The following is a 27,073-nucleotide window of genomic DNA, read 5'->3' as shown; positions in this document are numbered from 1 at the left end:
ACGATGGTTGGCAGCAAAAGGGCACTAGACAAAAGAGGGTGCAGACTACATTCATCATCTAAAGGGCCAGCTCTTTGTTTTCTTACTGAGACACCTCAGCACCCCTTCATGAGAACCAGAGCTTTTCCTTGGCACACTAACCAGATCAAGGTGGGCATGCTCTTCTAGACAAATTGGTAAATGCCACACTATTAAAGATACAATAGCCTGGCATTTACCAGTTTAGTCCCTAGAATAGCGTCCATTCCAAATAAAAACTGAGCAAACAAAATGAAAGCTTTAAGAGTGGAAGCTTTTGGCTTTATAGTTAAGATTTATCTTGAGAATGGATTCATTGATGCAGACATAATTTTGTAGTAACACTGAAACTTGTCACAGAGCTTAAATAACTAAAAAAAACTTTAAGTTTTTATTTATTTTGAGAAGCAAAGCAGGGGAGGGACAGAGAGGGAGAGAGAGAATTCCAAGCAGGCTCCATGCTGTCAGCACAGAACCTGACCTGGGACTTGATCTCACGAACTGTGAGATCACGACCTGAGCTGAAATCAAGAGTCAGACACACAACCAACTGAGCCACTCAGGTGCCCCTCAAATAGCTAGAACTTCTATATACTGGTGTCCTGATATAGCCCGTGCTCTTGAATTACAACGGGTTTTCCATTCTTGTTACAATCACAGGAACTGCTGAAACACAAAACACTTCTCCTTAAGATTTGTTATCCCTCAAGATTTTTGTTATGCTGGTAAGGCTCTGTTGCAAGGAAAGAAAACCTACCCTAAACTTGCTTGAACAACAACAAAGAAACACAACAGAACAAAAACAAAGCTAAATGTATTGGTTACTGGAATCAAAAAACCCAGATGTATTTCTGGCTTCAGATATGATTTAACACAGTTGTTCAAACAGAAGATTCCAGGGTGATTGCTCTCCAACTCTGATTCCTCTTTGACTCTGTTAACTTTATTCTGTCTCCACAAGAATCTAAGACTTCCTCTCCGCTGTAAGACTAAGGAAAAAAAGAAGAGCATTTCTTCCTATTAATTCTTACCAAGTCCTGGGGCTCTAATTGGACCATTGTGGGTGAACTACTGACATCTGAACCAATAACTATAGCTTAGGGGAAGGAATCTGTGGCCAGGCCTGTGTCACACATCCCACTAGAGTGGAAGATGAAATCCAAAAGGAAATTTAGTGTACTATTACCAGTAAAAGGGGGTGAAAAATTCTGGGAGGCCAAAATGACAAATGTCCAGGACAGGTTTCTCTCCGGGGTAGACATGTTCATGATGACCTAGCTTGGAAGAAGTCCTAAAGGTTTTTTCATACTTGACACACTCATAGGGTTTCTGGCCAGTATGGATTCTTTGATGCTGAAGAAGATTTCTTTTGCTAGTGAAGACTTTTCCACACTCAGCACATAAAGAGGAAGACTCCTGAATATGGATCCTTAGATGCCTTTTTAATTGTTCCTGAGCACTAAAGCCTTTTCCACAATCTACACAGTCAAAGCGTTTCTCTACACTGTGGACTCTCTGGTGCCGAGTTAGTTTCGTATGAAAATTGAAGGCCTGCCCACATATTTTACAAGAATAAGGCTTTTCCCCTGTGTGAATACGCTGATGTTGGCTAAGATGAGAAGTCCTTCCAAAGCTTTTGCCACATTCATTACATTCATAAGGTTTCTCTCCAGTGTGGATTTTTTGATGTCGAAGCAGTGGTGAATTACCAACAAAAGCTTTTCCACACTCATTACACTCATAAGGTTTCTCCCCAGTGTGGATTCTCTGATGTATAACAAACTCAGAACTACTGGTAAAACTATTTCCACACTCTCCACAGAGATAGGGTCTGTCTCCACTGTGGATTCTCTGATGCCTGATCAGATTTGCATTATCATTAAAGGCTCTTCCACATTCTTCACACTGATAAGGTTTCTCTCCAGTGTGGATTCTCTGGTGCCGGATTAATGAAGAATTGCCATTAAAGGCTTTTCCACACTCATTACACTCAAAGGGTTTCTCCCCGGTGTGAATTCTCTGGTGTCTAACAAAGTAAGAAAAATAACTGAAGCATTTCCCACACTCCTCACATATGAAGGGTTTCCTTGCACAGTGGATTCTTGGAGCCTTTCCTTTAATATTTTTTACTGTGGAGATTTCCTGGTGTTTCTCCAGTTCACTGGTTTCTAGCAAGTTGCTTCCCTGAAGAACACTCTTCTGCAAACCATGTAACAACATGACATCTCTTTCTTCAGAAATTCCCTGTGTTGATGTGGACTCACTGTTAATGTTGGTCTCAGTATCTAACATAACAGAAAACACAAATGCCACCTGAGAATTATGCTAGAAACAAACTAACATCAAAAATTATAGGGCCTTTAAAACAAACAAACAAATAAACAAAAAATAAATTATAGGGCCTTTAGAAATTACAATTCCAACCCCCACATCAGACTGTTAGCAAGAATAGGCTACTAAAATGAAAGTGCCAAGTATCACACAGAGAACAGTTGAGGAGAAACAGGGTATTGGTATACACAGCACACATTAGATTGCTTCCTAAGCTTTTCCAGACTCCATATTTTTTTAATGACTTCTCTCTAGTGTGTTTAATCTTCTGACCTTATCATAGTAATAGGCCTACAAAATATCAAAGGCAAAGGGCCCAAGAGCAAGTGGTGACCCTGGGGCTGGCAAGTACAAGAAAACAGAATCAGGATACAAAGATCACGTGATGCATGAACTGTTTTTTTAAAAAATTCATACCCTGCAAATGTCTCAAAAGACTGGAGACACTGAGCATTAAAGGCACTAGGCTGTGGCAAGACAAAGAAAAAAATCACACTCAGAGGTTCTTAACTGCAGGACATCACCCCTAGAAGTTATTAACTGCAGGTCCATAGATGTCAATGAATACCCCAAAACTGCTGACAATTCCTGTCTTGTCATCAGACTCTCACAAAAGTCTGAATCTCAAAAATGCAGAGATTTTATATGGAAAGTGAGGAATTCAGTTTACTTAGATACATCAAGACTGCAGAGCAGTCCTTCTCATATTAGCAAAAGGAAGAGAAACAGCCACCTATAAAATGGCATTTGTGTTCCAAAAGACTGGATGCCATTTTACCTAAGTTAAAGTCAATCTATTTTATACAAAATGTTAGACTAATTTTAACATTAATCTGGGTTATCTGGGACTCATCTGCTCATTAATCAAATTCATCCTTTGAGTGTGAGTTAAACGAGGAAAGCAGTGGGAGAGGAGATGTCAGAGACTGAAGCAAATGGGAAAACCAGTAGTCTGGAAAAGGGTGATCGTGACAATGGAGATCTGGTGGTCTGCTCTCATACCCTGCCTCCTTCTTGCTATAAAACCAGGAATGAGCAATCAATGACCAAAACACTCTATTTTCCTGCTACCTCATACTCTGAAATTCATCTGGATCAAGTTCCCCATAGCAGTCTTCTAAGCAACCACATTCCTAGGTCTCTAGCCATTACCCCCACCTTCCTGCTGAAAGAACACAACTGCCCAGATGCAGTGGCCTCAATGTCTTTCCCTTCCATTTCCACACCCACTAGTCCCAAGCCATCCACTGCCCTCTCAAGTCACACTTCCCAGTCACCCCAATGCCATGTCTTCCCCTTCCCCTGCTACACTACTCTACCAGCTATATCATCCCTCCTTTTCATCACCAACCTCCTTCTGCAGATCCTCAAATCCACTTGACCTGAACAATCTTCCCTTCACATCCAGCTTTTCTTATAGTAGTGTTTAATCAAACTGCCTACTCATTAGTTGAGAAATTGACATCGTGTCAATTTTTTAAATGAAATTCATTTTTTAAATGAAAACAATTTTTTTAAATGAAATACACTAGCCTAACATAGAACAGTATTCACGTACATTGCAATGCCAAGGTAAATGTTGTTTCTTGATACTCCAGTCTCAGAGTACATAGTGAGGGTTTTGATGTAAAATGTAATACCCCATGAGGCTCATAATAAAAAAAAAGTTTGACAAACATTTGATATACTTCTATTCCATTTCTAAACTTACCAAAATAAACTTATCTAAAGTGCTGCCTCAATTTTGTCATCTCCTACTCCCTCCCTCTGTGCAAAATACCTATCCTGAAACTCCTACCTCTGGCTTCAGTTCCATGTTCCCTCATAGGGACCCTCCTCTGCCTATTTTCTCTTCCCTCTCTCTCAACAAAATTAAATAACCCTTAACATTTAAGATTCAGCCCTTTGTTCTCTCTGGGTGTCATTTCAATTAAAACTCCGGTAGAGTACACTTGCATCTACATCTGTAGACCTGACCTTTATCTCAGACTCTACACTTGCCTTCTCCATGGCCTGCTCTGGCCATCCACTTATACATATTCTAAAGGAACCTCAGACTCTACGCTCACATCTGAATTCACACGAATTAAAAAGCTCCTTTTATGTCATGACTTCCCAGTGTTATCTGAGTCAACTCTCCTCTTTGATGACCAAGTTTTGATAAGATCTGGTCGACTGTAGCTCCACACATACTCTTTCCTCTTTCATTTTTTTTTTTTTTTTAACTTTTTAAGTAGGTTTCATGCCCAGCACGGCACCCAACACAGGGCTCAAACTCATGACCCTGAAATCAAGACCTGAACTGAGATCAAGAACTGGGACGCTTAACCCACTGAGCCATGCAGGCACCCTTCCTTTTCCATTTTTGCAGTGCCACTATCCCCTATCCAATTCACTCACTCAAAAGTTAACTCTTGACATATAGTAATAGTTTAATAAGATTTTATTCCTTCAATTTCTTTCAGACCAATCCAAAGCACATACTATGTTAATACTTTGCAAATGCAACCAAATATGGGCCTGTGTCACTAGAGGCAAAGTCACTGTGACAGGGGTCACTGCTCCTGCTGCATGATTGGTTTTACCTGCTCTGTCATTTCCTATTCCCATGCCCTAAGTTGTTTAGGATAGAGCCCTCAGGTCCACCACAAACTCTGCAATCTAGATTTTTCACACAAAGTTCGATGGGTAAGACACCCCACCATACTCATCTCCATCGCTGGCTGAGTAAAGGGGGTGAGGGTATACTGTAAACTGCCAGCCCCAAATTCTAGGAAGTCTCGCTTAGGTTTGAGGTCTAAACCTCAGGCTCTTCCACTGCTTACTAGGATAGACAAATATTCCAGAAATACCCATTTTAAAATATGCTCCCCACTGGGGCACCCGGGTGGCCCAGTCGGTTAAGCATCCGACTACGACTCTGGTCATGATCTCACAGTTTGTGCATACAAGCGCCGCGTCAGGCTCTATGCTGACAGCTCAGAGCCTGAAGCCTGCTTCAGATTCTGTGTCTCCCTCTCTCTCTGCCTCTCCCTGCTTGTACTCTGTCTCTCTCTCTCAAAAATAAACAAACATTAAAAATAAATAAATAAAATTAGATTAAATATGCTCCCCCGGTGATTGTCCTGCATGTTAAACTGCAAAATTCTTCACAATGATTTACTGGATCCTCTATTGATTTTCTCAAGCCAGATAATCCACCTTCTTTTTTTCCACATGGGATCCACTGTAAGAAGTCAAATTTGGCACATACAGCCTGCCACTGAAGAAGCTTATCCGAGCTTCTACATGGGAATTCCTCCAAGTTCTCCTTCTGCTGTGCTCCCAAAGCCCACTACTACATACCAACACCAGTACTTAACACATTTTCCCCCCAGCTCTTTACATCTGTCTCCATAGCATGTATCATCCAGAACTTCTTAAAACAAAGCTTGGCACACGGCAAGTGCTGAAAACTGCCCTTGAACAAATCCATCCTGTCCAAAGAAGGAGGACTACTAAAACAGGAAATGCTGAAACTCAGAAAAGAGTAATGGATTCAAAAATTGCATGAAATGATAAAGAGGAATTTGTTATCTTGATAAGAGTTAAAATTAATGGGACAAGTTTCATATTATTACCTATTAGGAGAAATAATCCATTTTATTTAAATCCTTCCCAGCATGGTTCATTTTAAAATACACTGCTCTCTCAAGCTCTATAGGTGCCTGTTCTCAACCTGCCTCGCTTACCTTCACAGATGTCTTTGGACCTCTCTGCAGATAGGTTATCCTGTGCCTCCAGGCCCCATGGCAAATTCCCTGCCTCCAGAAGCGAGATCAGGGCAGGTCTGGGAACTTGATATCCTGAAAAGGGGAGAAAGTGGTACCTTTCAGACATATGTCTGCTGTGTCAATATAAAGAAAACCCTAAGAGCCTCCATAAGAGTAAGATCTGCAGAAGAGGGCTCAGGATTGGGGAAAGCCAAGATTCTGATAAAGAAGAAACTGAGCATTTATGACCCTTCCTACTCAAGAGTAGGTAAGTTACTGAGATCCTACAAGACATATATGTAAACACAGGGAAGGGGTCACACCCTTCCCTAGACGAACTAAGAATTTAACTCTGGCAATGGAAACTATGTATTCCTTACTGCACAGAGCCCCTGGGAGGATGGGATGTACTCTTACCAGGGGACAGCAATTCCATACATTGGGACCAAACTGATCCAAGATCTCTCCCTATCCACCAACCTTTGAAGTGGGTCATTCAGTCTCAGCCCTGGAGCCACACACTGGAGGACACCAGAGACAACCACTCCCTCTCCACACTGCACACCCAGCCTATTAGGAGAAAACAAGGAAGGAAACAGGAAAGCATACACCTGAGTCCCAGGAGGAAAGCAACCTTACCCAGGGATGTCAAGTTCCCATAATTCTCCAGCATCACACTTCTGTACAGGGCCTTCTGTCCAGGAGAAAGACCAGTCCATTCTGTCCCAGTGAAGTAGATAGCCACGTCCTCAAAAGTCACCAACTCCTACAACAAGAAGTTCCTGCTGCCCCAGAGCCAATTCTCTGACTCGGCCTGGGTACAGTATGAGGGAGGGGTCCTATTAGGGATGACTAATGAGAAAAAGTGAAAGAACTGGATGTTAGACCATTAAATGACTTTCTACAACCAAAAACCTAAAACTTCTCTAACAGAAGAGCTTCCATTAGGACATAAATTGTACCATTATAAAACACAGTAACATTTCAAAAACCTTAGAAAGCTTCCCATCAATTGAGCTTCCTAAAGCAGTTTCTTTGGTTTTGTAACTACTTTTAATCTTTTATTGTTATACCTACAAATGGACATTAGCTTCAATCGGTCTAGACACCCACTCACAGGTGGCATGTCAGGACCTGTTTTCCCCTTCACTGCCTCAGTGCCCAGCTAATCCATGTGTTCCCAGATGTGTTCATTCTGCCCCAAACCTCAAGCCTACATTAACAAGAATAATTTCATGGTTTGCTCTGATGAGCCATTCTCATCTAAGCCCCATCTGTGCTTGAAGAACTATCCTGCCTGTGCTCAAGAACGTCCAGCAGAGAAAGCTTAGTGCCGCCTGGAGCAGTCTATTCTGACAGACTTCCTGATGTGTCTTCCTGGGAGAATATACTTCTGGAATCAAATTGCTTCTGGGTAGCTCTTTTAGCTGCTTTTCTTTATACCTCCAAGACAATCTATAATAGCTTCTACCAACCAAGTCTCATGATTTTTCAACAGCCCCAGTTTCCCTTCTCTGATGGCCCTGAGGCTCTATCTTCCCAGAAAGTTCTAGCATCTGGTTTAGATCCTCTCTATACTCCTCAGACTTTGGTATCAAACTGGTTACCTAAACATGCAAAGAATATCCTCCCACCTTCTTATGCCTCAACTGATTCTGTGGATCCCCACCTTCCACTAGTCCCAGCACTGCCTCAGACTCCCTGGTGACCTAATATGTCTGACCCACCAACTACACCAAATTTATCTTCAAACTGAAACTGGCTCCTTTTCTAAATCATATAAACTAATTGGCACAGTGAGCAACAATTTTGTTTCCCTACCTCAGTTAATGGTACCAATCTCAGCCCAGACTCCACTGGAAACTTAAGATTTCACCCTAGACTAACTCACCCCCAATCACTGCTCATTTCTGGCATGCAGTTGGTAATCAGATCCTGCCAGTTTCACCGCCGAAATATTTCTACAGTCCAACTCTTCTTCACCATCACACAATCAGTACACTAGTTCAATAGCTGGGGGACACTTAAACAGCTCCAATTCCAGGCTGTCCTGCACTGAATCCATCCTCTGCCAGCACATAAAATCATCAATTTAAAATGGCTCAGGTCATGATCTCACAGTTCATGAGTTCGAGTCCTGAGTCAGGCTCTGTGCTGACAGCTCAGAGCCTGGAGCCTGCTCCAGATTCTGTGTTTCCCTCTCTCTCTGCCCCTCCCCAGCTTGCACTCTGTCTCTCTATCACTCTCTCTCACAAATAAACATTAAAAAAAAATTGTTTTAAATGACACCCTGGGGTGCCTGAGTGGCTCAGTCAGTTAAGCGTCCAACTCTTAATTTAGGATCAGGTCATGATCTCCCGGTTCGTGAGTCTGAGCCATGCACTGGGCTGTTTGGACAGTGCGGAGCCTGCTTGGGATTCTTTCTCTCCCTCTCTCTCTGTTCCTCCCCCAATTTGCGCTCTCTTTCTCTCAAAAATAAATGAACTTAAAAAAAAATTTTTTTAATGATAACCTGACCCAGTCAACTCAATGACTTAATGAGTCACCACTAACCATAACAGTGGTTCTCAAAGTGTGATCCCCAGAGCAGCAGCAGCATCAACTGAGAACTTTTTGGAAAGCAAACTGATAGGCCCCACTGGAGAGCATTTCTGCTTCAATGAGCCCTCCAGGTAATTCTGGAGCACACTAAAATTTAAGAACCCAGGACGAGAGGATAAAGTCCAAGCTCAGGAAACTGAACTGCATCAGGTGACAGGCAGACAGTGAGAAGGAGGCACAAGACTGTACACAGAGAAACTAACTGGAATGCTCTGCGGACAAAATTCCAGAGAAGGAATGACAAACCCTGAAAGATGGAAATACAAAACACAGGACAAGTGGAAGAGATAGCAGGCAGAAGGAGCTGGACTTGGTGCCTCTCTAGACGTGGTATCAAGGGAGAATAGGGTCAACAACTGCTCAGCAATCCGGAAACTGAGTGGTCAGGACAGTGATATGGTGGTACCAGTGACTCACCAGTACTTACAGAAGATCAGAAGAGGGTGGAAACTATATGGAAGATACTGTTTGGATTAAAGTCAGGGAGAGGAACCTGCCAGATGTCAGAAATCCAAGACTGGGACTTGGGATATGCTTCATGGATGCTAAGTCACTGGATAAGTAAATCCCAGGATGAGGAAATGGTAAAGCAACACAGCAAGAAATCAATTTCCTAGTCCCACAAATGTAAGGTACTTAATGTTCACTTTACAGATGAAGTCTGTTAAGACACAAAGAGTTTAACTGATTGGCTCAAGACCACTGAGGCCCGATGGGATCCCTAAATTCAGGTGACCTGCCCTAATGCAGATTTGACCTAGTGCAGATTTTCCGTATCATAGTCTGCTGCTGCCTCACCTTAGTCAGCAGCACTGCCCTTAAGGTGGATATATTTTCCTTGATTGTAAAGCCCAAACTTCTTTCTTTAGAAGGACAAATACTATAGACCCCCTCTTCTTATCTTCCTCCTACCAGCCCTCTTCTCCCACCTCCCAAGAATCTTGCAACTTCATTGATCTCGATCACTCCTACTAACAGTGGATACTTCTACCATCAGCCCAAGTCCCTCATTCTCACAGATCCCTCCTTTGTGGTCCCTACTGAACCGGTTCAGCAGAGATCCTTGGAGTACAGGAGGCTGTACTTCTGATTCTCTGGACACTTTCTCCAGCCAATGCTTGTAGGACTTCTGGCTGCTCAGCCCCTCACCATCAACTTTCTCCCCAACATTCAGTCCTACTAGAAAGACTCAAGAGGTACTTTCCCGCTGATTTGGTTCTAAGAGTCTTGCCAGAATTATCCCTCTCATAACCCATTTCCTTCAGATTAGATCTCATGAAGGTTGACCTGAGCGAGTCATAGCTCACCTGGTGCCAGGCGTTCAGGGGCATGGCTGCCATCACCTGGGCTCCCTCTCAGTGAAGGATAGAGGCTGAGGGAAGAAACAAAAGAGAATCATGAGTGAGCTTCGCCCAGTCAAAGGCTCTCCTTTAAACCAACAAACCTGCTTGCCAGTAATAATACCAGCCATCATTTACTGAATGCCCACTGGGTAAGTGGCATATATTTCTTCTTTCAATCCACACTATACAATGAAGTTTGAAGGCTGAGGAAACAGATTTTGAAAGAGTAAGTAACTTGCCCTCAGGCATCAGAGCAATGCTCCCTGTCCTGCATAAGACATGAGTACAGGGGGAATAGGAGTACACACAAGCAAAAAACAAACAAACAAACAAACAAAAAACCCCAAAGAAACAAACAACTAAGCAAACAAACTAAAGCAAAACCTAACAAGAGGAAAAGGAAACCCAGACCTTTATTTTTTAAAAATAAACTTTTACTGAGAAACATAACAAGTTAAAAAAATAAGTTTTGGGATGTAAAATACACATCCCTTCATTCAGTCTTCACTATAATCCTCTGAATTTTCTTGTCCCCAAATGAGAAAACAAGGCTAAGAGAATAATTCTCTCTACCAAGGTCACAAGGTGGTGGATGAATGAATTTGGATTCCAAACCAGATCTGTCAGAATTCCAAAGGCCATGTGCAGTAACTACATTAAATCACTTCCAATCATAATCCCAACAGGATTTCTTTTAAAACCTGATAAAGTGATTCTGAAGTTAATATAGAAGGATAGAGTCACCGAGAAAATTCAGAAAAAGAATCAAAGGGGAAGTCTTCCTTTTCTTGGACCTTGGGGCAGGCATCTTTTTGCTCATCACTCCATTCTAGGACCCAGTGATTACCAAAACTCATTAGCAAAGGACCCTGAAAGGCCACCTCAACATGCCAAAATGTCTGGGTTATTATTTTAGTTGTATCCCCTACAGACACTGTGTTCTTGCTAAGCGGTCATATTCTGCCCCAAAACCAGCATGTTCCCTAACTTCATTGCTTGCTGTAATTTCCTGCTGGCCTTACATTATGCCACCCTTCTTGATTTAGCCATTCTGGCCTTCTTTCCGTTCCGTCTACGATGCTAACTCGGGATCTTTATACCTGCTGTTGTCTCTGTATGAACTACTCTGCTCCAACCTTAGGATCTTTTTAACAGATACTCTCTGCCTAGGATACTCTCCAGCAGCCTGATCCTTCCCGCAGGTAATGCCAGGTCATCCTTCACATCCTCTACAAACCAAGTCAGCTCCCCATGTTAAACACTCCACTCATACTTTGTTCACTTTCCTGTATACCACGTCTCCCATATTGAGATTATACTCTTGCATTGATTTGTGCTTTCTTCACTCAACATTTATGGTAGACTTCATTCATTCCAGGCCAAGTGTGAGATATAGTGGAGACAGGGAAAAAGGGTGTAACCCCTCTTGTCATGGAGCTCAGTCTGAAGCAAAGGCACACGTTAATCAAAGAATCTCATAAATAAGGTCATAATTGTGATTACTGCCCGGGGAATCTATCCTAGATGGGTACATTTCGGGATAGGAATTAACTAGGTTAAAAAAAAACAAAACAAAAACAAAAACAAAAACATGTTCTGGAGGTGAATGGCCAGGAAGGCCGTAGCAGAGCCGAGGAGAGTGTGCTGCAAAACGAGCGGATACAAGTCGCATAAGAGGACGCCATGCAGGGCGTTAGTCTTCGACCGAAAGGCGACCGGCCGCAGCCAGTGGGTTACAAACAGGTAGAGTGAACTGGTCAGATTTAATGACTACGTGACTCCCATTAAACGGAAAGCTCCCCGAAGGCGGAGACCACGCTGGTGTCCCCTACAACTGCATCCCGGGAACCCCGAGCACCAGCTGGCCTTCGGCTGCTAGGTCAGGAGTGGCTGGCCCAATGGGCAGGGCTCTACAGCTGCGTCTGGCGCACGGGGCGTCTCTTTTCCATCCGCCGCCTCCTTGTCCCAGAGCGGGCGCCGCGGGCAGGGGGCGAGCGACGGCACCCGAGCGAGGGCGGCGCTGGCCCGCGAGCGGCCTCCACTGGCCTCCTCCACGGCTTCAGGGACCAAGGCGGCAGCCTCCTCCGGCGGTGACGGGCGCGCCGCTAGCGGAGACGACCGGGCGAACGAACCCACCACTCACCTCAGAAAAGGCGCAAAGTGCGGCGTGACCGGAAGCGCGTCACAGCGGAGCCGCGGGGCCGCGGGGCCCGCGCCTCACGTGCTTCCTCTCTAGGAAGCCAGAGCGCGCCGCTCAGTGGTTCTCTGGCTTCACACCCCAGGCCGGGCGGGCGAGCGGGCGGGCGGGCGAGCGGGCGGGCGGGCGGGCGAGCGGGCGGGCGGGCGGGCGGGCGGGCGAGCGGGCGAGCGGGCGGGCGGGTGCGGCTGGGACCGCGGTCCTCGGAGACCCGGTAAAGGAGAGGCAGCCGACTGGGGTTTTCCCTGATCTCTAACCGAAATGTAGCATTTCCTTCAATTATGTGTTGGCAACAAACCCCAGTACCATCAGCAGTACCGTGCCTTTGTCACCAGTAGAAATCACAGATATTTTCATATCACCTCACAGTTGATGCAGATATCTCAAAATATGAGTTATTCTCTTCTTTAATTCGAAATTACCGTCGTTGTTATTAGGGCTCACCTTTAGATCTTGTCATTTGAATTCATCACAGTGGTAGAGACACGTATATTAATTACTGTATCACAGGTTTATTTTTTAAGCCATTTAACTGTATTTTAATATAACTAGTTTCAGAGTAGGTCCACAAATGTCATCTCACTGCCAAAGAAGTAGTAAAGCCAAAAAACCAACCAAACTAAAAAAAAAAAAAAGAAACACCTGTCCTCCTTAGGGGTAAAGATCCAGTCACATTAAGAAAGACCAGGACTGTGAAGAAGGGATACTACTGCAGAACTGTTTAGGAAGTGAAATTGAGAATTGAGAATTGAGAATTGTCATGACAAGTAGTTCACAGTACAAAGTGGCATGGGAGGGAACAGGGCACAGACTGACATGCATCCAAAGAAGAGGACTGGCTCCTTATTTTTACAAAAACATACCTTAGGATCTCTCTAGATGGGTGGAGACCATTTTGATTTTCATGAGTGGGGGCAGGCAAGAGTGTTGCAAATAGTATCTAGTGGGCAGAAGTCATTGAGTAAGCTAAACATCCTATGGTGCATAGGATAGCGCCAACAAAAAACTGTCAGGTCCCAAATGCTGATAGTGTCAAGTTTGAGAAACCCTGCTTTAGATGGATAACCCAGGCCATTTCTTTGGTTATAAGGTAATGGCAGACATGCTATTCTAGGCATTATAAGGACAAATGTCAAGCTTTTGCATGTAAATATATGAGTAATAGAACCATACAGATCTTGTCAACCAACAAATTTAAGAATGCCAAGGAGCATATATTGAAAATATTTTAAACAGGATACATTATCTGAGTAAAAGTCAGGGCTAATAATTTGTAAGTGTCAGTAAGAAATTATAAATTACAGGGGCACCTGGGCTCAGTCAGTTAAGCATCTGACTCTTGGTTTCAGCTCAGGTCATCTTAAATTCGAGTCCTGCTTCAGGCTCCACAATGACAGCACAGAAACTGTTTGGGATTCTCTCTCTCTCCCTCTCTCTCTGCCACTCCCCCATTTTCTCTCTCTCTCTCAAAATAAATTTAAAAAATTAAAAAATTATAAATTACCAATACTGATTCAAGAAAAAATAGACAATGTAACTGGCTCAATGCCACAGAAAGAACTTATAAAGTAGTAAAGATCTCTTCTCCTCTACTACCGCCAACAAAAGCAACTGGCCCAGCCAGCTTTATTAGGTGGATTTTTTTTTTCCAGATTTCCAAGGAACAGATAACTGCTAGGCTTCTGAAACTGTTCCAAAGCACAGAAAAAGAACAGCCTCATAGCTACTTCTAGCAATGCTGTATAAGTCAATTCCCAAATCTGGAGAAAGATGGAAAAATGGATGAACCTGGTCACTTGAACCTATCATTGTGGCAGAGGGAAGGAAGAGTATAGATGGGCTAGACTAGACCACAAGTACCACCCTTCCAGTGGGGAACAGAGCCACACCTATACCACATCAATTGTTGAGTAAGGGAAGAGTAGCTTTCCAAAAAAAGGAAGGCAGTAATTACCATGAAAAGGGGGTAAAAAATGCTGGGAGGCCAAAGGAACCAAGGTCCAGGACAGGCTTCTCCCTAGGGTGGGCATACTCAGGATGATGTAGCTGAAGAGGGAAGTCCTAAAGGTTTTCCCACACTTGAGACACTCGTATGATTTCTCTCCACTGTAGATTCTCTGATGCCGACTTAGTGTTGACTTAACAGTGAAAGTTTTTCCACACTTCTTACCCTCATAAGGTTTCTCCCCAGTGTGGATTCTCTGATGTATAACCAACTCAGAACTACTGGGGAAGCCATTTCCACACTCCTTGCAGAGATAAGGTCTGTCCCCACTGTGGATTCTCTGGTGCCTGATTAGATTGGCACTATTCTTGAAGGCTTGCCCACATTCTTCACACTGATAGGGTTTCTCTCCAGTGTGGATTCTCTGGTGTCTAACATAGTAAGAAAAAAAGCTGAAGCATCTCCCACATTCCTCACATCTGAAGGGTTTCCTTGCACAGAAGATTCTCTCATCCTTTCTTTTAATATTTTTCGCTGTGGAGATTTCCTGGTGTTTCTCCAGTTCACATGTTCCTGGAAATTCACTTTCCCAAGAAACACTCTGTAGCAGCCCACGTGATATCATCACATTTCTTTCTTCAGAAATTCCCTGTGTTGATGTGAACTCACTGTCAGTGTTGGTCTCAGCATCTGACATGAGAAATGGAAGACACATGCCACCTGAGAATTATACTAGAAACAACAGAGCACTGAAATTATAGGACCTTTAGAGATTACTATTCCAACGTCCGTGTAGCCTGCCAGAAATATAAATCTATTAAACTGGAAGAGCTAAATATGACAGAGGCCGAAAATAGAAGCGGTGGAACAGGAAATGAGATTTTGAACCCAGGTCACTACACTTTCCAACAATGAAGACTACTTCCTAAGCTTCTCCAGACTTTCATGTCCCTATTAACTTGTGACTTCATAGTACTTAAATGCTTGAAAATGCTCATGGAAGAAGCAGCACGGAATCTAAGAACAAGAGGCAACACCTGATGGGCTACAAGAGTTGAGTGTATGCCATCTAACTGTTAGAAATGGCTGCGTGTGTGCTGTTGTTGGGACTCAAAACGTGTCTGCTCAGCTAGTCGGAAAGGGGACACCTTGCTTTGAGGCAGGTGACTGCACAATGCCCCCTTTTTCATAGTGAGGAACAGGAAAACCTCAGGTGAGAAACAGACAACAATAACAGCCTGTCCAGTGACATTTGTATTTCCAAAGACTGGAAGATGACATTTTAATTAAGTTTGTTAAAATTCGATCCATTTTTTTTTAAACTTCAATTTCATATTTAAGTGTTGATCTTTATCAATCTGTACTCTTGTTAATTAAACATTAGTATGCTAAAAGCAGATATTAGCATTTTTATGCCTTTTGCACAATAAAATTATGTGCAGAATGCTTGTTTATCTTTCCTTTTCTTTACAAATTAGCTGTCCTTGATCTTAAACCACTAGAACATAAGCTTCAGGAGAGCAGGGGCTTTGTTTTCTTTCTTGCTGTATCCTGGGTGTCTTGAGCAATTCTTGACACACAGTAGGTACTAAATAAATACAATAAAATAAATGATTGAATAACTGCTACTCTGTATACACAAGCATACAACTTATATACTGCAATAATAAAATTATTATGGCTCAAAAATAATTGTATCTATGTTATAATGGCTGATCTACTTGTTTTGGTTAATATTTCCCTTTTTCAAAATGTTTTTTAAGATTATTTATTTATTTTGAAAGAGAGAGTGAACGGGGAAAGGGCAGAGAGAGAGTGAGAGAGACAATTCCAAGCAGGCTCCACGCTGTCAGCACAGAGCCTGAGGCAGGGCTCGAACTCACCAACCATGAGATCCTAACCTGTTCCCAAACCAAGAGTCAGATGCTTAAGTGACTGAGCCACGCAGGTGCCCCTGAGAAGTTCTATTTTAATAGGGAGTGGGGGTTATCTACCAAGTTCTCTGTGTGTGTGAATTTGAATGGGCTTCTTCAGAAGGGAAGTGCTGGGACACAGGAACAAGGAGACAGATGAAACTGTGAACAGCAAAATAATCTGAAGCACAGTGACCAGAATAATGTGGAGCCTGGAAGTCAATTCTCAATTTCTCTTGCTGTTTGGTAAAAAGCAAGTGTCACATTATCCAGATTAGAATAACAGATGACAAGGAAACACTTCTCCTTCTCTAACACCCTAGAACCCTATCATTCGACTGATCAGGTTCCCCACAGCGGTCCTTCCAGGCAATCACAACTTTCCCTAAAGCCCCACCTGCTCCCTTACCTAACTCTCCAGTCACTGCCACCTCTTCCTCACTGGGAAAACCAAGACGACCTCAAAGGTGCTCCTCAACCTCCTTGCGCTCCACTCCCACACGGTGGCGCCCATTTCCCACCTTCCCTTTACGGCTGCGCCTCTCTCCGGGCAGCTCTTCCCACTCCTCTAGCAGAGCTCAGCAGGTACTTCCTCTCCCTTCTCCCCTTTCACTTCTTCTTACTTTCGCTATTCAGGTCCAATAGAGGGTAGTTATCTTTCCCAGACTAGCTTGATTTTTCTAATTGGCTGAGAACCACTAGTGGGTCATGAAATAGATGTAGCGGATTGTGAGCAGAAATCTTTCACTCAAAAATAAAAATATTTTATTTAACCCAATATATCCAAAATACTGTTTCAACATAAAGTCAACATAAAAATTATAAATGAGATCATTTATACTTTTTTTGTACTAAATCTTCAAAATATGGTATTTTATACTTTTAGGACATTTCACCTTGAATTAGCCCCCCTTCAAGTGCTTAAGAGTAATTTAATAAAGCACACATAGCTAGTGGCTACCATGTTAACAACACAGAAGTCAACAAAAGGAAGTTCTACTTAGGCTTTCAGTCCTAAGCCTCACGTTCTTTTTCTTTTTAAAGTTCATCTATTTTGGGGGGTGGGGTGAGGCAGAAAGTGAGAGAGACTCCCAGTCAGGCTCTATGTTGACTACTGATCAACACAGAGCCCGACGCAGGGCACCCCCTAAGCCACATGTTCTTGAACGCTAATTTAAAAAGAGAAAAGAATAAATGCTCACAGGTGGCCCTCAGAAATATCTATTTTAAAATAACACTCCCCAGGTAATTCCCCTGCACATCAAACCATGAAGCTCTTCACAATTTTATGGTGATATACATGATTAGGGGGTAGTGATATCTCACTGTGGTTTTAAATTGCATTTTCCTAATGGCTAATGTCAAGCATCTTTTCATTTCTGTGTTCTCTTTGGTGAAACATCTCTTCATACCCTTCACACATTTTCTAACCGCCTGTTTGTTTTTATTGCTGAATTTGAGAGTTGTTTATATACTCCAAATTCTAGTCCTTTTCCAGATATTATATTATGCCAGAAATTATATTGGATCTTTTATTATTCCCTTCCTCCAGCCAGACTATCTTCCCTTCCCACTCCTTCTGCAATGCATTCTTACATGCTGAACACAGAACACATGGCCTGCCACTGAAGGAGTGTTACCTGATCTTCTAAGTGAGAAGTCCTCTAACCTCTCCTGCTGTGTCCCACAGCCTGCTGCGTATATACCAACAGCACTTAACACATTCTCTCCGTTTTAGCTCTCTACATCGGTCTCCATAACTAGTATCCTCCAGAGCTTCTCCAAGAAGTTCCATTTTGGCACACAGCAAGTGCTCTAAAACTTGCAAACCATGCATCTAACAAAGGACTGTGGTTGATGGTTCTAAACCTGCCTCACCTACCTTGACAGACATCATTGGTACTCTCTGCAGGTGGATCATCCTGTGTCTCCAGGCCCCAAGACAAATCCCCTTCCTCCAGAAGTGACATCAGGACACGTCTGCAAACAGGGTATCCTGCAAAGGAAGAAGAAAATGGTGCTGGAGGGGAGTCTCGTGTTAGTGCTCCTGAGGTACCCTGTAACCTTGTGTCTACAGTCGGAGGAGGAAACCCCAAAGCAGCTCAGTAAGGATAAGGCCCACAGAAGTGGGCTGGAGGGTGGGGAAGCCCAAGGAGATTTTTTGATCAAGAGGAAACTAAGCATTTGTGACCTCTTCGTAAAAAACCATGCAGAGTTTGTCCGTGAGATCCTGTAAGACATTGCAAGCATGGAAAAGCAATGAGGGATGTCTTCCTTAGATCACAGGGAGAGGTGAAGGCATGAACTTCAACAGAGGATGTTTCTTTCCCACAGTGCCCTCCACAGAAGCCCTATGATGGGAACTGTTCTCACCAGAGAATGGCCAAACCCACATTAGACCCAAAGTAACATCAGACTTCCCCCTCCATCCCTGCCTGACATATTCTGGGGCTGAGGGTTTAGGAATTTTTGCCCCTGCAAATATGTGAAAGGTTGTGAGATTCGTGTCACAATCCACCCTACCCTTGTCCAATGAGTCTGAGTCCCAAAGGCAAAGTGGCCTACCCAGGGAAGTTAAGTTCCCATAATTTGTCAGCATCACTTCCCTGTACAGGTCCCTTTGTGCAGAAGAAAGACCAGCCCATTCTGTCCGGGTGAAGTAGATAGCCAATCCTCGAAGGTCACCACCTCCTAAAACAAGAGGTTCCTGCTGCACCAGAGCCAATCCTCTGGCTCAGAGCCAGAGTGTGGGGCCCAGGGGACAGTGTAGGGGCTGAGGGAGAGTCCCGTGATGGACAGGAAATGAGGAGTGACAGGACACAGCCCTGAGTGCTGATGAATGACCACACCTACAGCCAGCAACTCCAAGACTGCCTTCACTATCAGAGCCTCTTCTAACTGCACATGAGACTATTACAAGAGACAATGTCACAACACAGAAAACTAAAACAGAGTATCTTTTACAAATTCACCCTCCTGAAGTAAACCCTCATCATTTCTGCGCATGCTCTTCTGGTCTTTCAGATACTCCATGAACAGATGATTGGACTCCAACTGTACCTCTCATGGGTGACATCCCTCAATGTCCCTGCTACCTGTCCTCACTTTACTGATGAGAGTCCAGCCCATCCATCCTGCTCTCTGCACTTACCCAGAGTGCTGCTGTGTGTCCACATCTGTCTGCCCTACCCCAATCCTCACACCCACCTACTGGGAACAGTCATGGTTTGTCAGAAAGGGCCCTGTTCCCTGAAACCTTCACCTGATGCACAACCTGGCTGTGCCACCACCCCTCCACCCTTAACAAAAGGGGGCTGTGCTGCCCCTGCTTGAGCCCCTCCAGCAGAAAGGACTCTGGTGTTGGAAGAGCATCCTCACCTTCAGGGAGTCTTCCTAGGACAAAGTGTTTCCTGATTCTAACTGCTTCTAGGTGGCTCTTTGGCTATCTCTCTTTATATTTCTCAAATATTATGTCCTCCATCAACCAAAATGCCTACCAGCCCAAAGTCTTCCTTCTCAGACAGCACCAATGTGGTCCTTCTCGTCTCCCTGGTGCCTTCCCCTTGTGGACATGATCCTCCCTCCAAGGTCTCACATGGTCCTGGCATCAGTCACATGCCTGCCTCAGATGCCCTAGTGATCTACATGTCAGTTATGTTCCTGACATGTCCAATTCTGAACTCGTCACCCTCCCTAAAATGGCTACTTCTAATTCATATGACCTGCCTAGTACAAGGAGAAACAAACACTAAGTGCTCAAACCTGATGCTGGTCATTATCTTGATCCTCTGTCTCAATCAGTAGCACCACTTTCAGCTTGGTCTTCCTGGCTGGAAACCTGAGCATCATTCTCAACTATCCCCCTAGTCACTGCTTAGTTCTGGTAAGCAATCAGCAATCAAATGCTGCCAATTCTATCCCCTAAATATTTCTTGGATCTGATGCCTATGCAACATCATTAATCACCACATAATTCAGGTCCTTTGGACCAAGGCAATGGTCCCTAACTCCAGGTTTATCACCCAAGTCCACCTTCTGTCCAACACCTATTACGATCTTTGTAAAATGCCAATCTGACTTCAACTCTCTGGGTTAAAGCTCTTAGATGGATCATCATACAACAACAAACTCAAATTCAAGAACCTGAGCCTGAGCTCTATAGGCAATAAATGTCAGATGACAAGAAAGCCCAAGACAAGACAAAGGAAACTATTGACAGGTTCTGCTGACAATATCCAGGAAAGGGATGATAAAATCAGGAGAACCATACAAAGAAGAGACAAATGGTTGCTGAGACAGGAAAAACAGGATTTGGATTGAATGAACAAGGTGACAAAGGAGAATGAACAGTCAATAATGACTAAAAATCTAAAAATGGTGACCAGGGATGGTGGCATGGGGATACTAGCAATTGGCAGAAGGGCAGGAGGAATGGGAAGGGCAAGGGATACAATGAGTTGTGCTTTGATGTGTTGAGATTAGGCTTCCAGGCAAAGCGATATTAGCCAAAAGGAACCCACAGACAATGGATGATCTGGGAACGGTACTTGGGATAAGATCACAGATGCTGAGATGTGACATAGAGAGGTCCCAAGAAGACAGAGCCCATCAAGCAGCACTCAACAACCCACCATGCTGCAGAGCTGAAAGGCACCTGGCAGAATCCTTTTCCCTAACCTGGAATGAATAGCATTCCTGCCATCTGACCGATGAGGTCAGCTGAGGCACAGAGGTCAAGTGATTAACTCAAAGTTACAACGCCCTGGAGGGCTGATGGGGAAATTACTCTGAAATTTCCTATCACCTAGTACCACGTTTCATATTGCAGCATGCTGCTTCCCTCAACTGACTCTCAAGACAAACATTCATTAAAAAAAAAAAAAAAAGAGAGAGAGAGATAGACATTCACGTGCCCTTCCTAAACCAATTCTTTTGTCACTGATCCTGAACCCCGAACTTCGCTTTTTGGAAGACAAATGGTATAGGCCCCTTCTTTTCTTCCTCTTACCATCCGTCTGGTCCTGCCTCCCAAGAACCTTGCAACCTTGTTAATCTTGAACACTCCCACCAAACACTGGATATCTCCACCATCAGCCTGAGTCCCATATCTCACGGATCCCTCTGTGGGGGTCCCTACTGAACCTGGGGGCCCTCCAGCTCAGCAGAGATCCTGGCAGTGCATGAGGCTGTACTTCTGATTCCTACTCTCTCTAGCCATCTCCAGCCATTGTTTCCTGCACCCTGGAGTCTCAGTCTGTCATCATCAGCTCTCTCCCCGAGCATCTAGTCCCGCTGTGAGGATGAACAGGGGCATCTGCTTTGGCTCTAACGCTTTGGCCAGAATTGACCCTCTTATCTCTCATTTCACTGAAATAAGATTTCTTGAAGGATCTGAGGGAGTCTCAGCTCACCTGGTGCCAGGCCTTCAGGCACATGGCTGCCATCACCTGAGCTCCCTCTCAATGAAGGGCGGGGGCTGAGGGAAGAAGAAGAGAACCAAGAGTGAGATTGACCCAGGCAGTGACTTTCCTTTAAACTTGCAAACCTGCATTAGCTGCTAATAACAACTGACATTCACTCTACCTTGCAATGTGCCAGCTTCAGAGCTCAGCACTTTCCATTCATTATAGTACTAGCAGATATGTAAAACTATTGTCCTCATTTTGCCAAAAAAAATAAATAAATGAGACTTAGAGGGTTTCAGTAATTATCTTAGGCCACAAGAGCTGTATTCATAACCACTAGGTAGTGCTATCTTTCCTAGGTAAAACAATACAGTGGGGCAAAAATACATACAAACAAAAGCAAAACAAATCAAACCTTAAAAAAAAAAAAAAAAAAAAAAAAAAAAAAAAGCCAAGGGAGCACATGGGTGGCTCAGTTAAGCATCTGACTCTTGATTTCAGCTCAAATCATGATCTCATGGTTTTTTGAATTTGAGTCCAGCTTTGAGTTCTGTATACTGACCGCAAGGAGCCTGCTTGGGATTCTCCCACTCATTCTCTCTCTCTGCCCATCCCCAGCTTGTGCTCTATCTCTCTAAATACACTTAAAAAAAAAAAAAAAAAAAGCCAAGATTAAATTTAATAAAAAACATGACATTACAAGGCCACCTGGGTGGCTCAGGTCATGATCTCACAGCTCATGAGTTCAAGCCCCACATCAGGCTCTGTGCTGACAGCTAAGAGCCTGGAGCCTGCCTCGGATTCTGTCTCTCTCTCTGACCCTCCCCTGCTCATGCTCTGTCTCTGTCTCAAAAATAAATTAAACATTAAAAAAATTTTTTTTAATATAAGAAACATAACAAATTCATGTAAAGAAAATCAAAAATATTACTGAGAAACATAAATGAAAAGGCAAAACATGATCCTGGATGGAAACAATCAATATTAAACTTTTTGTAAACGCTGACCTTCCTACAAACTAAGATACAAATTTAGTTATAGCTTCCTTTCATTAAGAGCTTGTACATGCTCAGCACCATGCTTAAATGCTTTATACACATCTTCTCATTTAACCTCACAATATTCTTTTAAATGAGATTTAGGTTTTTGGGTCATTCCCCACCCACTGACCTCTCCAAACAGATGAGTAAACAGAAGCTAAAAGATTAAGGCACTTCACTAAGTTCACACAAAGAACAGATGGTCAAACTTGGATTTTATGCCAAGTTTGCCAAATTTCAAGAGCCATACTTGGTTGTTTTTTTGTTTTTGTTTTGTTTTTCTAATTTTAGAAAGAGAGAGAGTATGAGCGGGTCAAGGGGAGAGACAGAGAGAGAGAGAGAGAGAGAGAGAGAGAGAGAATCTTAAGCAGATTCCACACCCAGCTTGGTGCCCAATCCCACAACCCTGGGACCATGACCTAGGCCAAAATCAAGCGTCACTCAACTGACTGAGCCACCAAGGCACCCCAGGTAATTCTTTTTCTTACCACACACATGTACTACTATTTAAATTTGCTTAGGTAGTTCAATTTTATTTATTTTATTTTTATTAAAAATTTTTTTTAACATTTGTTCAGTTTTGAGAGAGACAGAGTGTGAGCAGGGGAGGGGCAGAGAGAGAGGGAGACACAGAACCCCAAGCAGGCTCCAGACTCTGAGCTGTCAGCACAGAACCCGATACCAGGCTCAAACCCATGAACCATGAGATCACAACCTGAGCCAAAGTCAGAGGCTTAACCGACTGAGCCACCCAGGTGCCCCTAGGTAGTTAAATATTAAAACCAATTTTTTTCAATGTTTATTTATTTTTTAGAGAGAGACACACAGAGCAGGAGCAGGGAAGGGGCAGAGAGAGAGGAAGACACAGAATCCACACTAGGGTCTAGGCCCTGAGCTGTCAGCACAGAGCCTGATGCGGCTTGAACTCACAAACTGCGCAATCACAACCCTAGCCAAAGTCGGACACTCAACTGACTTAGCCACCCAAGCGCCCCTAAACCCAATTTTTAAAAGTTCCAACTTGAGGAATTTATCTGAGATGTGTCCAAAGATTTCTGCTCATAAGCATTCACCACAGTTATTTCTTATATGAAAAAGGTACAAAGTTAAATATCCAACAATTTGGTACAAATCAGAAACAACAAAGTAGTCATTAAAAATCACGCTGTGGTGGGGTGCCTGGGAGTCTCAGTTGGTTGAGTGTCCTACTCGATTTCCACTCAGGTCATGATCCTAGTGTCATAGGATCAAGCCCCATGTCTGGCTCCACGCTGGGCATGGAGCCTGCATAAGATTTTCTCTACTCTCTCTTGCTTGCCTCTCCCTTGCTTGCACTCTAAAATTAAAAAAAACAAAAAAACAAAAAACCCCACAAATCATGCTGTAGAATATTTCACAACATAGGAAAATATTCAAATGCAGGTGAAAAAATTTCATATTTCAACTTTCAAGTGTGTAAAAATCATACATATGTACTTATACCTACAAAACCATTCAACAGATAAAATTTTAAAACAGTATCTCTGAATGGTAGTCTTATTGATGATTTTTTTTTCTTTCTGCCACTTTATTTCCCTAATTTTTTAACTAGAAATAGAATTAGTTTTTTAATTAAAAGAAATGTCATAACACAAGTATTAAATGGCTGAATGGGTCCCAAATATGTCCTAGCATATGCTGTTCCCCCTGCCTCTAATAGCCTTTCCTGACTTGCCCCCTTTTTAACCTGTTAACAACTCCTTTTCACGGCTTCAGATCTCAATTGGAAAGTCATATCCTGGAAGATCCAAATTAAGTCAGATCTGCTGGACATGTATTCTTTTCTTATATCAAGTATCTTAATACTGCAATTACAAATATATTTGCTTGCCCTCTCAGTCAATGTTTACTGAGGTATACTCTGTGCACGGGAATTTGGTGCACTAGGGATTCAAACACAGGAAAGAAACTTCTTGTTCTCGTGTGACTTGCACTAAAATAAGTGTGAGGTTACAACTGTGTTAAGTGCTAAGGTATATGGTGGTCTGCAACCCCATGATGATGTCAACAGTGCTACTGAAAGCAGGGGTAATGCCCTAACCGAGGAAGACTTGAGAAGTGGAATTAACTAGCCCACAACAGCGGCGGCGGAGGCAGAGGGACATACTGAACGAAAGAACCACGTTTTACAAGGCCAAGGAGCCTGTAACAGGGGAAGGGGAGTGGGCTGCAAGGCCGAGGATGAAGAAGCTGCGGGACGCCAAGCCAAGAGGGCCCGTGAATATTCGGAACGTGCTTCTGCCCAAAATCAATGGGGTCATTATGAGCAGGCGCAGGGGTATTATCAGAATTTATTAACATCCACTTCCCCATTGGGCTGAAAGTTCCCTGCGGCTGTCTCACTGATTGCTGCATCCCCGGAACCTGAACTACACTGCACTTAATAAGCGCTCAGTGGGGTAACGGACTAGAACTGTAGCATGTGGGTCATCCGAGGGGGCTACATTTTCCACTGGCGGCCCACACCCTCAACCCCCCTTTCCTTATGCGGTCGCGGCGACGAGTGAAGGGAGTGCGGGGAAGGGTGGGACAGCTCGCAGACCGCCTCGTTCTCCTCGGGAGCCACGCCATCACCCGACTCCATTCCAGGTAGGCCTCCCCCAGCGCCTCGGGAATCTAGGAGCAGCCAGCCTGGGGCGCGGGACAGAAGGCTCTCATTCTGCACTCACCTCCCGCGGCCGGCGGCTGCCGGCGGACTGCTGGCGGACTGCTGGCATAGGGCAGGAGGCGCGCCAGAAGTGCGTCATCGCCCGGCGCGTCTCTCGCTCCGCGCTTCCTCCCCTCTAGGATTCTGGCGATTTTTCGGGTTTACTACGGTTCCCTCTGGGCCGACCCCTGGGAGGAGGCAGGCGTTTCTCTCGGAGGAGCTTGCGGTCGCACAGCCTTTCACCCTTCCCACCGGGTAGAGGAAACCAAAGGTCATCCTGGATGAGCGCTAGCATCTTGGGATTCTCTTATTTGGCGGTACACAAGCTGGTTCTGCTCATTGGATCAAGTTGGATTTCATTGTAGATCTATCGAGTTTTAACTGCAGTGTGAAAAATGGATTTAAGTTAGGCAGGAGAGCAGTTAGGAGGCTATTAAAAGGGCTTAGGCACAATAATGAAGAGCAGAGGCAGTATTATTCATAACTCTGCCGTTAACATTTATTACAAGCTATTCTGCAACGGGAATCAGCTGTAACTACAGACACACACAAGCACGGTAATATGAATACATTTACTTAGACTTCTAGATGTACCTCTTTAGATATTAATCATTACATATTCTTAATTTCTTATTACGCATCATCAGCGCCCAAACTGCTCCAAAATCGACAATGTTTATTCTGTCTTAGTGCCCTTGGCTTGACAAAGAACAAAATGTTAGATTTGCCTTCTTCATCCCCAAATCTATTATACCACTGAGGGAACTGAATCCTAGGAAGATGAAATATCAGAGATCTCACAGTGATGTAGGAGGCTTCTTGGCTATCTTTGCATTATGACCCTGACATTTATCTCTCATTGTCACTCGAGCATCTGCAAACGCTTCCAGTCCTACATCTCCATAGACAGATAAATAGCAGGTCCTGATGAGGTCCGACTATAGGCTCTGTGATTCAGTTCAAATTCAAATATGTAGTAACAATACAAAGGGAACTTTGACTCTAGGCAGACTTCTGCCTAGTCTATTGCTCTGATAAAACCAGGCTTCTAGCTGGTAACTACTCATGTTCTTGGAGCCTCAGGAGATGCACTTGATGAAACTTTTAGTGGAACAATACAGACACACACTATAGCACAGTTTGACAAAGAGATGGAAAATACAAATGAAGTGAAGAAACATGAAGAACAAAATCAGAATATCCATTATACAGCTAATAAAGATCCAAAGGGAGAGAATAGTAAGTAGGAGAACAAGTGATGCAGATATAGGGAAGTGGGTACTCGTTTGTTCTTGAGAATGTGAATATACTGATGTTTGGAGAGCAACTGGGCAATATCACATAAAATTGACAATGCATATGCACTAGGACCCTGTAGGTTATATTCCTATAACCTTAAAAACTTGCACACAAGCACATGGAGGCATATGTAAAAAAAAAAAAAAAAATTATAAGCCCCCAAACTTTCATTCAGTTTTGGTCAAAACTTTGTTGATACCATAAATCACAAGTATAAAGGGTATTTAATGAGAAATCTTAAAGGAATGAACATTCTTATACATGCTTTTGAGAAATCAATGCCTATGTTTTTCTGAAGAAGCACTTAAAAATATTACATACCATTTACCTAAAGGCATTAAAAAGAGAAGCGTTAAAAAGAGAAGCGTTAGCCAGATGGGATGCCAGTGTAGTCTGAGTTCAATCAATGCATACTATATGTGGTAGATACTGTGGAGTGGCTCACTTAACATCTTTTCCAGCCTTCTTCTGATGTGCCTTTCTGTACTACAAGATGGAAAGCTAAACACCAAATCTCCCATATTCTTGTGGCTGGGTTTCTGG

At 43.5% G+C, this 27,073-nt stretch overlaps 2 protein-coding genes across 6 annotated transcripts in view; both read right to left on the bottom strand.

The window, feature by feature from the left end:
* Positions 1–6,165, bottom strand: part of ZNF23 (zinc finger protein 23) — a 33,808-nt gene extending 27,643 nt beyond the window's left edge. Inside the window, exon 1 of the mRNA XM_042917840.1 lies at positions 6,081–6,165. The gene's annotated coding sequence lies outside the window, so the exon portion shown is untranslated. The remainder of the gene's footprint in view (positions 1–6,080) is intronic.
* On the bottom strand, positions 533–25,215 carry ZNF19 (zinc finger protein 19). Of its 5 annotated transcripts, XM_042917854.1 has the most exons (6): positions 25,127–25,215; positions 21,512–21,576; positions 17,983–18,096; positions 14,197–14,877; positions 10,010–10,074; positions 6,774–6,953 (listed from the first exon to the last, which is right to left on the bottom strand). In XM_042917854.1, the coding sequence occupies exons 1-5, from the start codon at positions 25,153–25,155 to the stop codon at positions 10,058–10,060; spliced, it is 906 nt and encodes a 301-aa protein (XP_042773788.1). In that variant the 5' UTR covers positions 25,156–25,215; the 3' UTR covers positions 6,774–6,953; positions 10,010–10,057. The 5 variants fall into 5 exon arrangements, 4 of the variants coding, with proteins under 4 accessions (XP_042773784.1, XP_042773785.1, XP_042773786.1 ...); XM_042917850.1 differs by lacking the exons at positions 14,197–14,877; positions 21,512–21,576; positions 25,127–25,215 and adding exons at positions 533–2,303; positions 6,081–6,194 and having other exon boundaries at positions 6,741–6,867; positions 17,983–18,061; XM_042917851.1 differs by lacking the exons at positions 14,197–14,877; positions 17,983–18,096; positions 21,512–21,576; positions 25,127–25,215 and adding exons at positions 533–2,303; positions 6,081–6,194; positions 12,189–12,209 and having other exon boundaries at positions 6,741–6,867.
* Between the last annotated feature and the right edge of the window lie 1,858 nt (positions 25,216–27,073).

Source organism: Panthera leo, chromosome E2 (assembly GCF_018350215.1).
Source record: "Panthera leo isolate Ple1 chromosome E2, P.leo_Ple1_pat1.1, whole genome shotgun sequence".
In the NCBI taxonomy this organism is placed as follows: domain Eukaryota; kingdom Metazoa; phylum Chordata; class Mammalia; order Carnivora; family Felidae; genus Panthera; species Panthera leo.
Note: the sequence above shows the minus strand (reverse complement) of the source record. Positions and strands in the feature narration are given on the sequence as shown.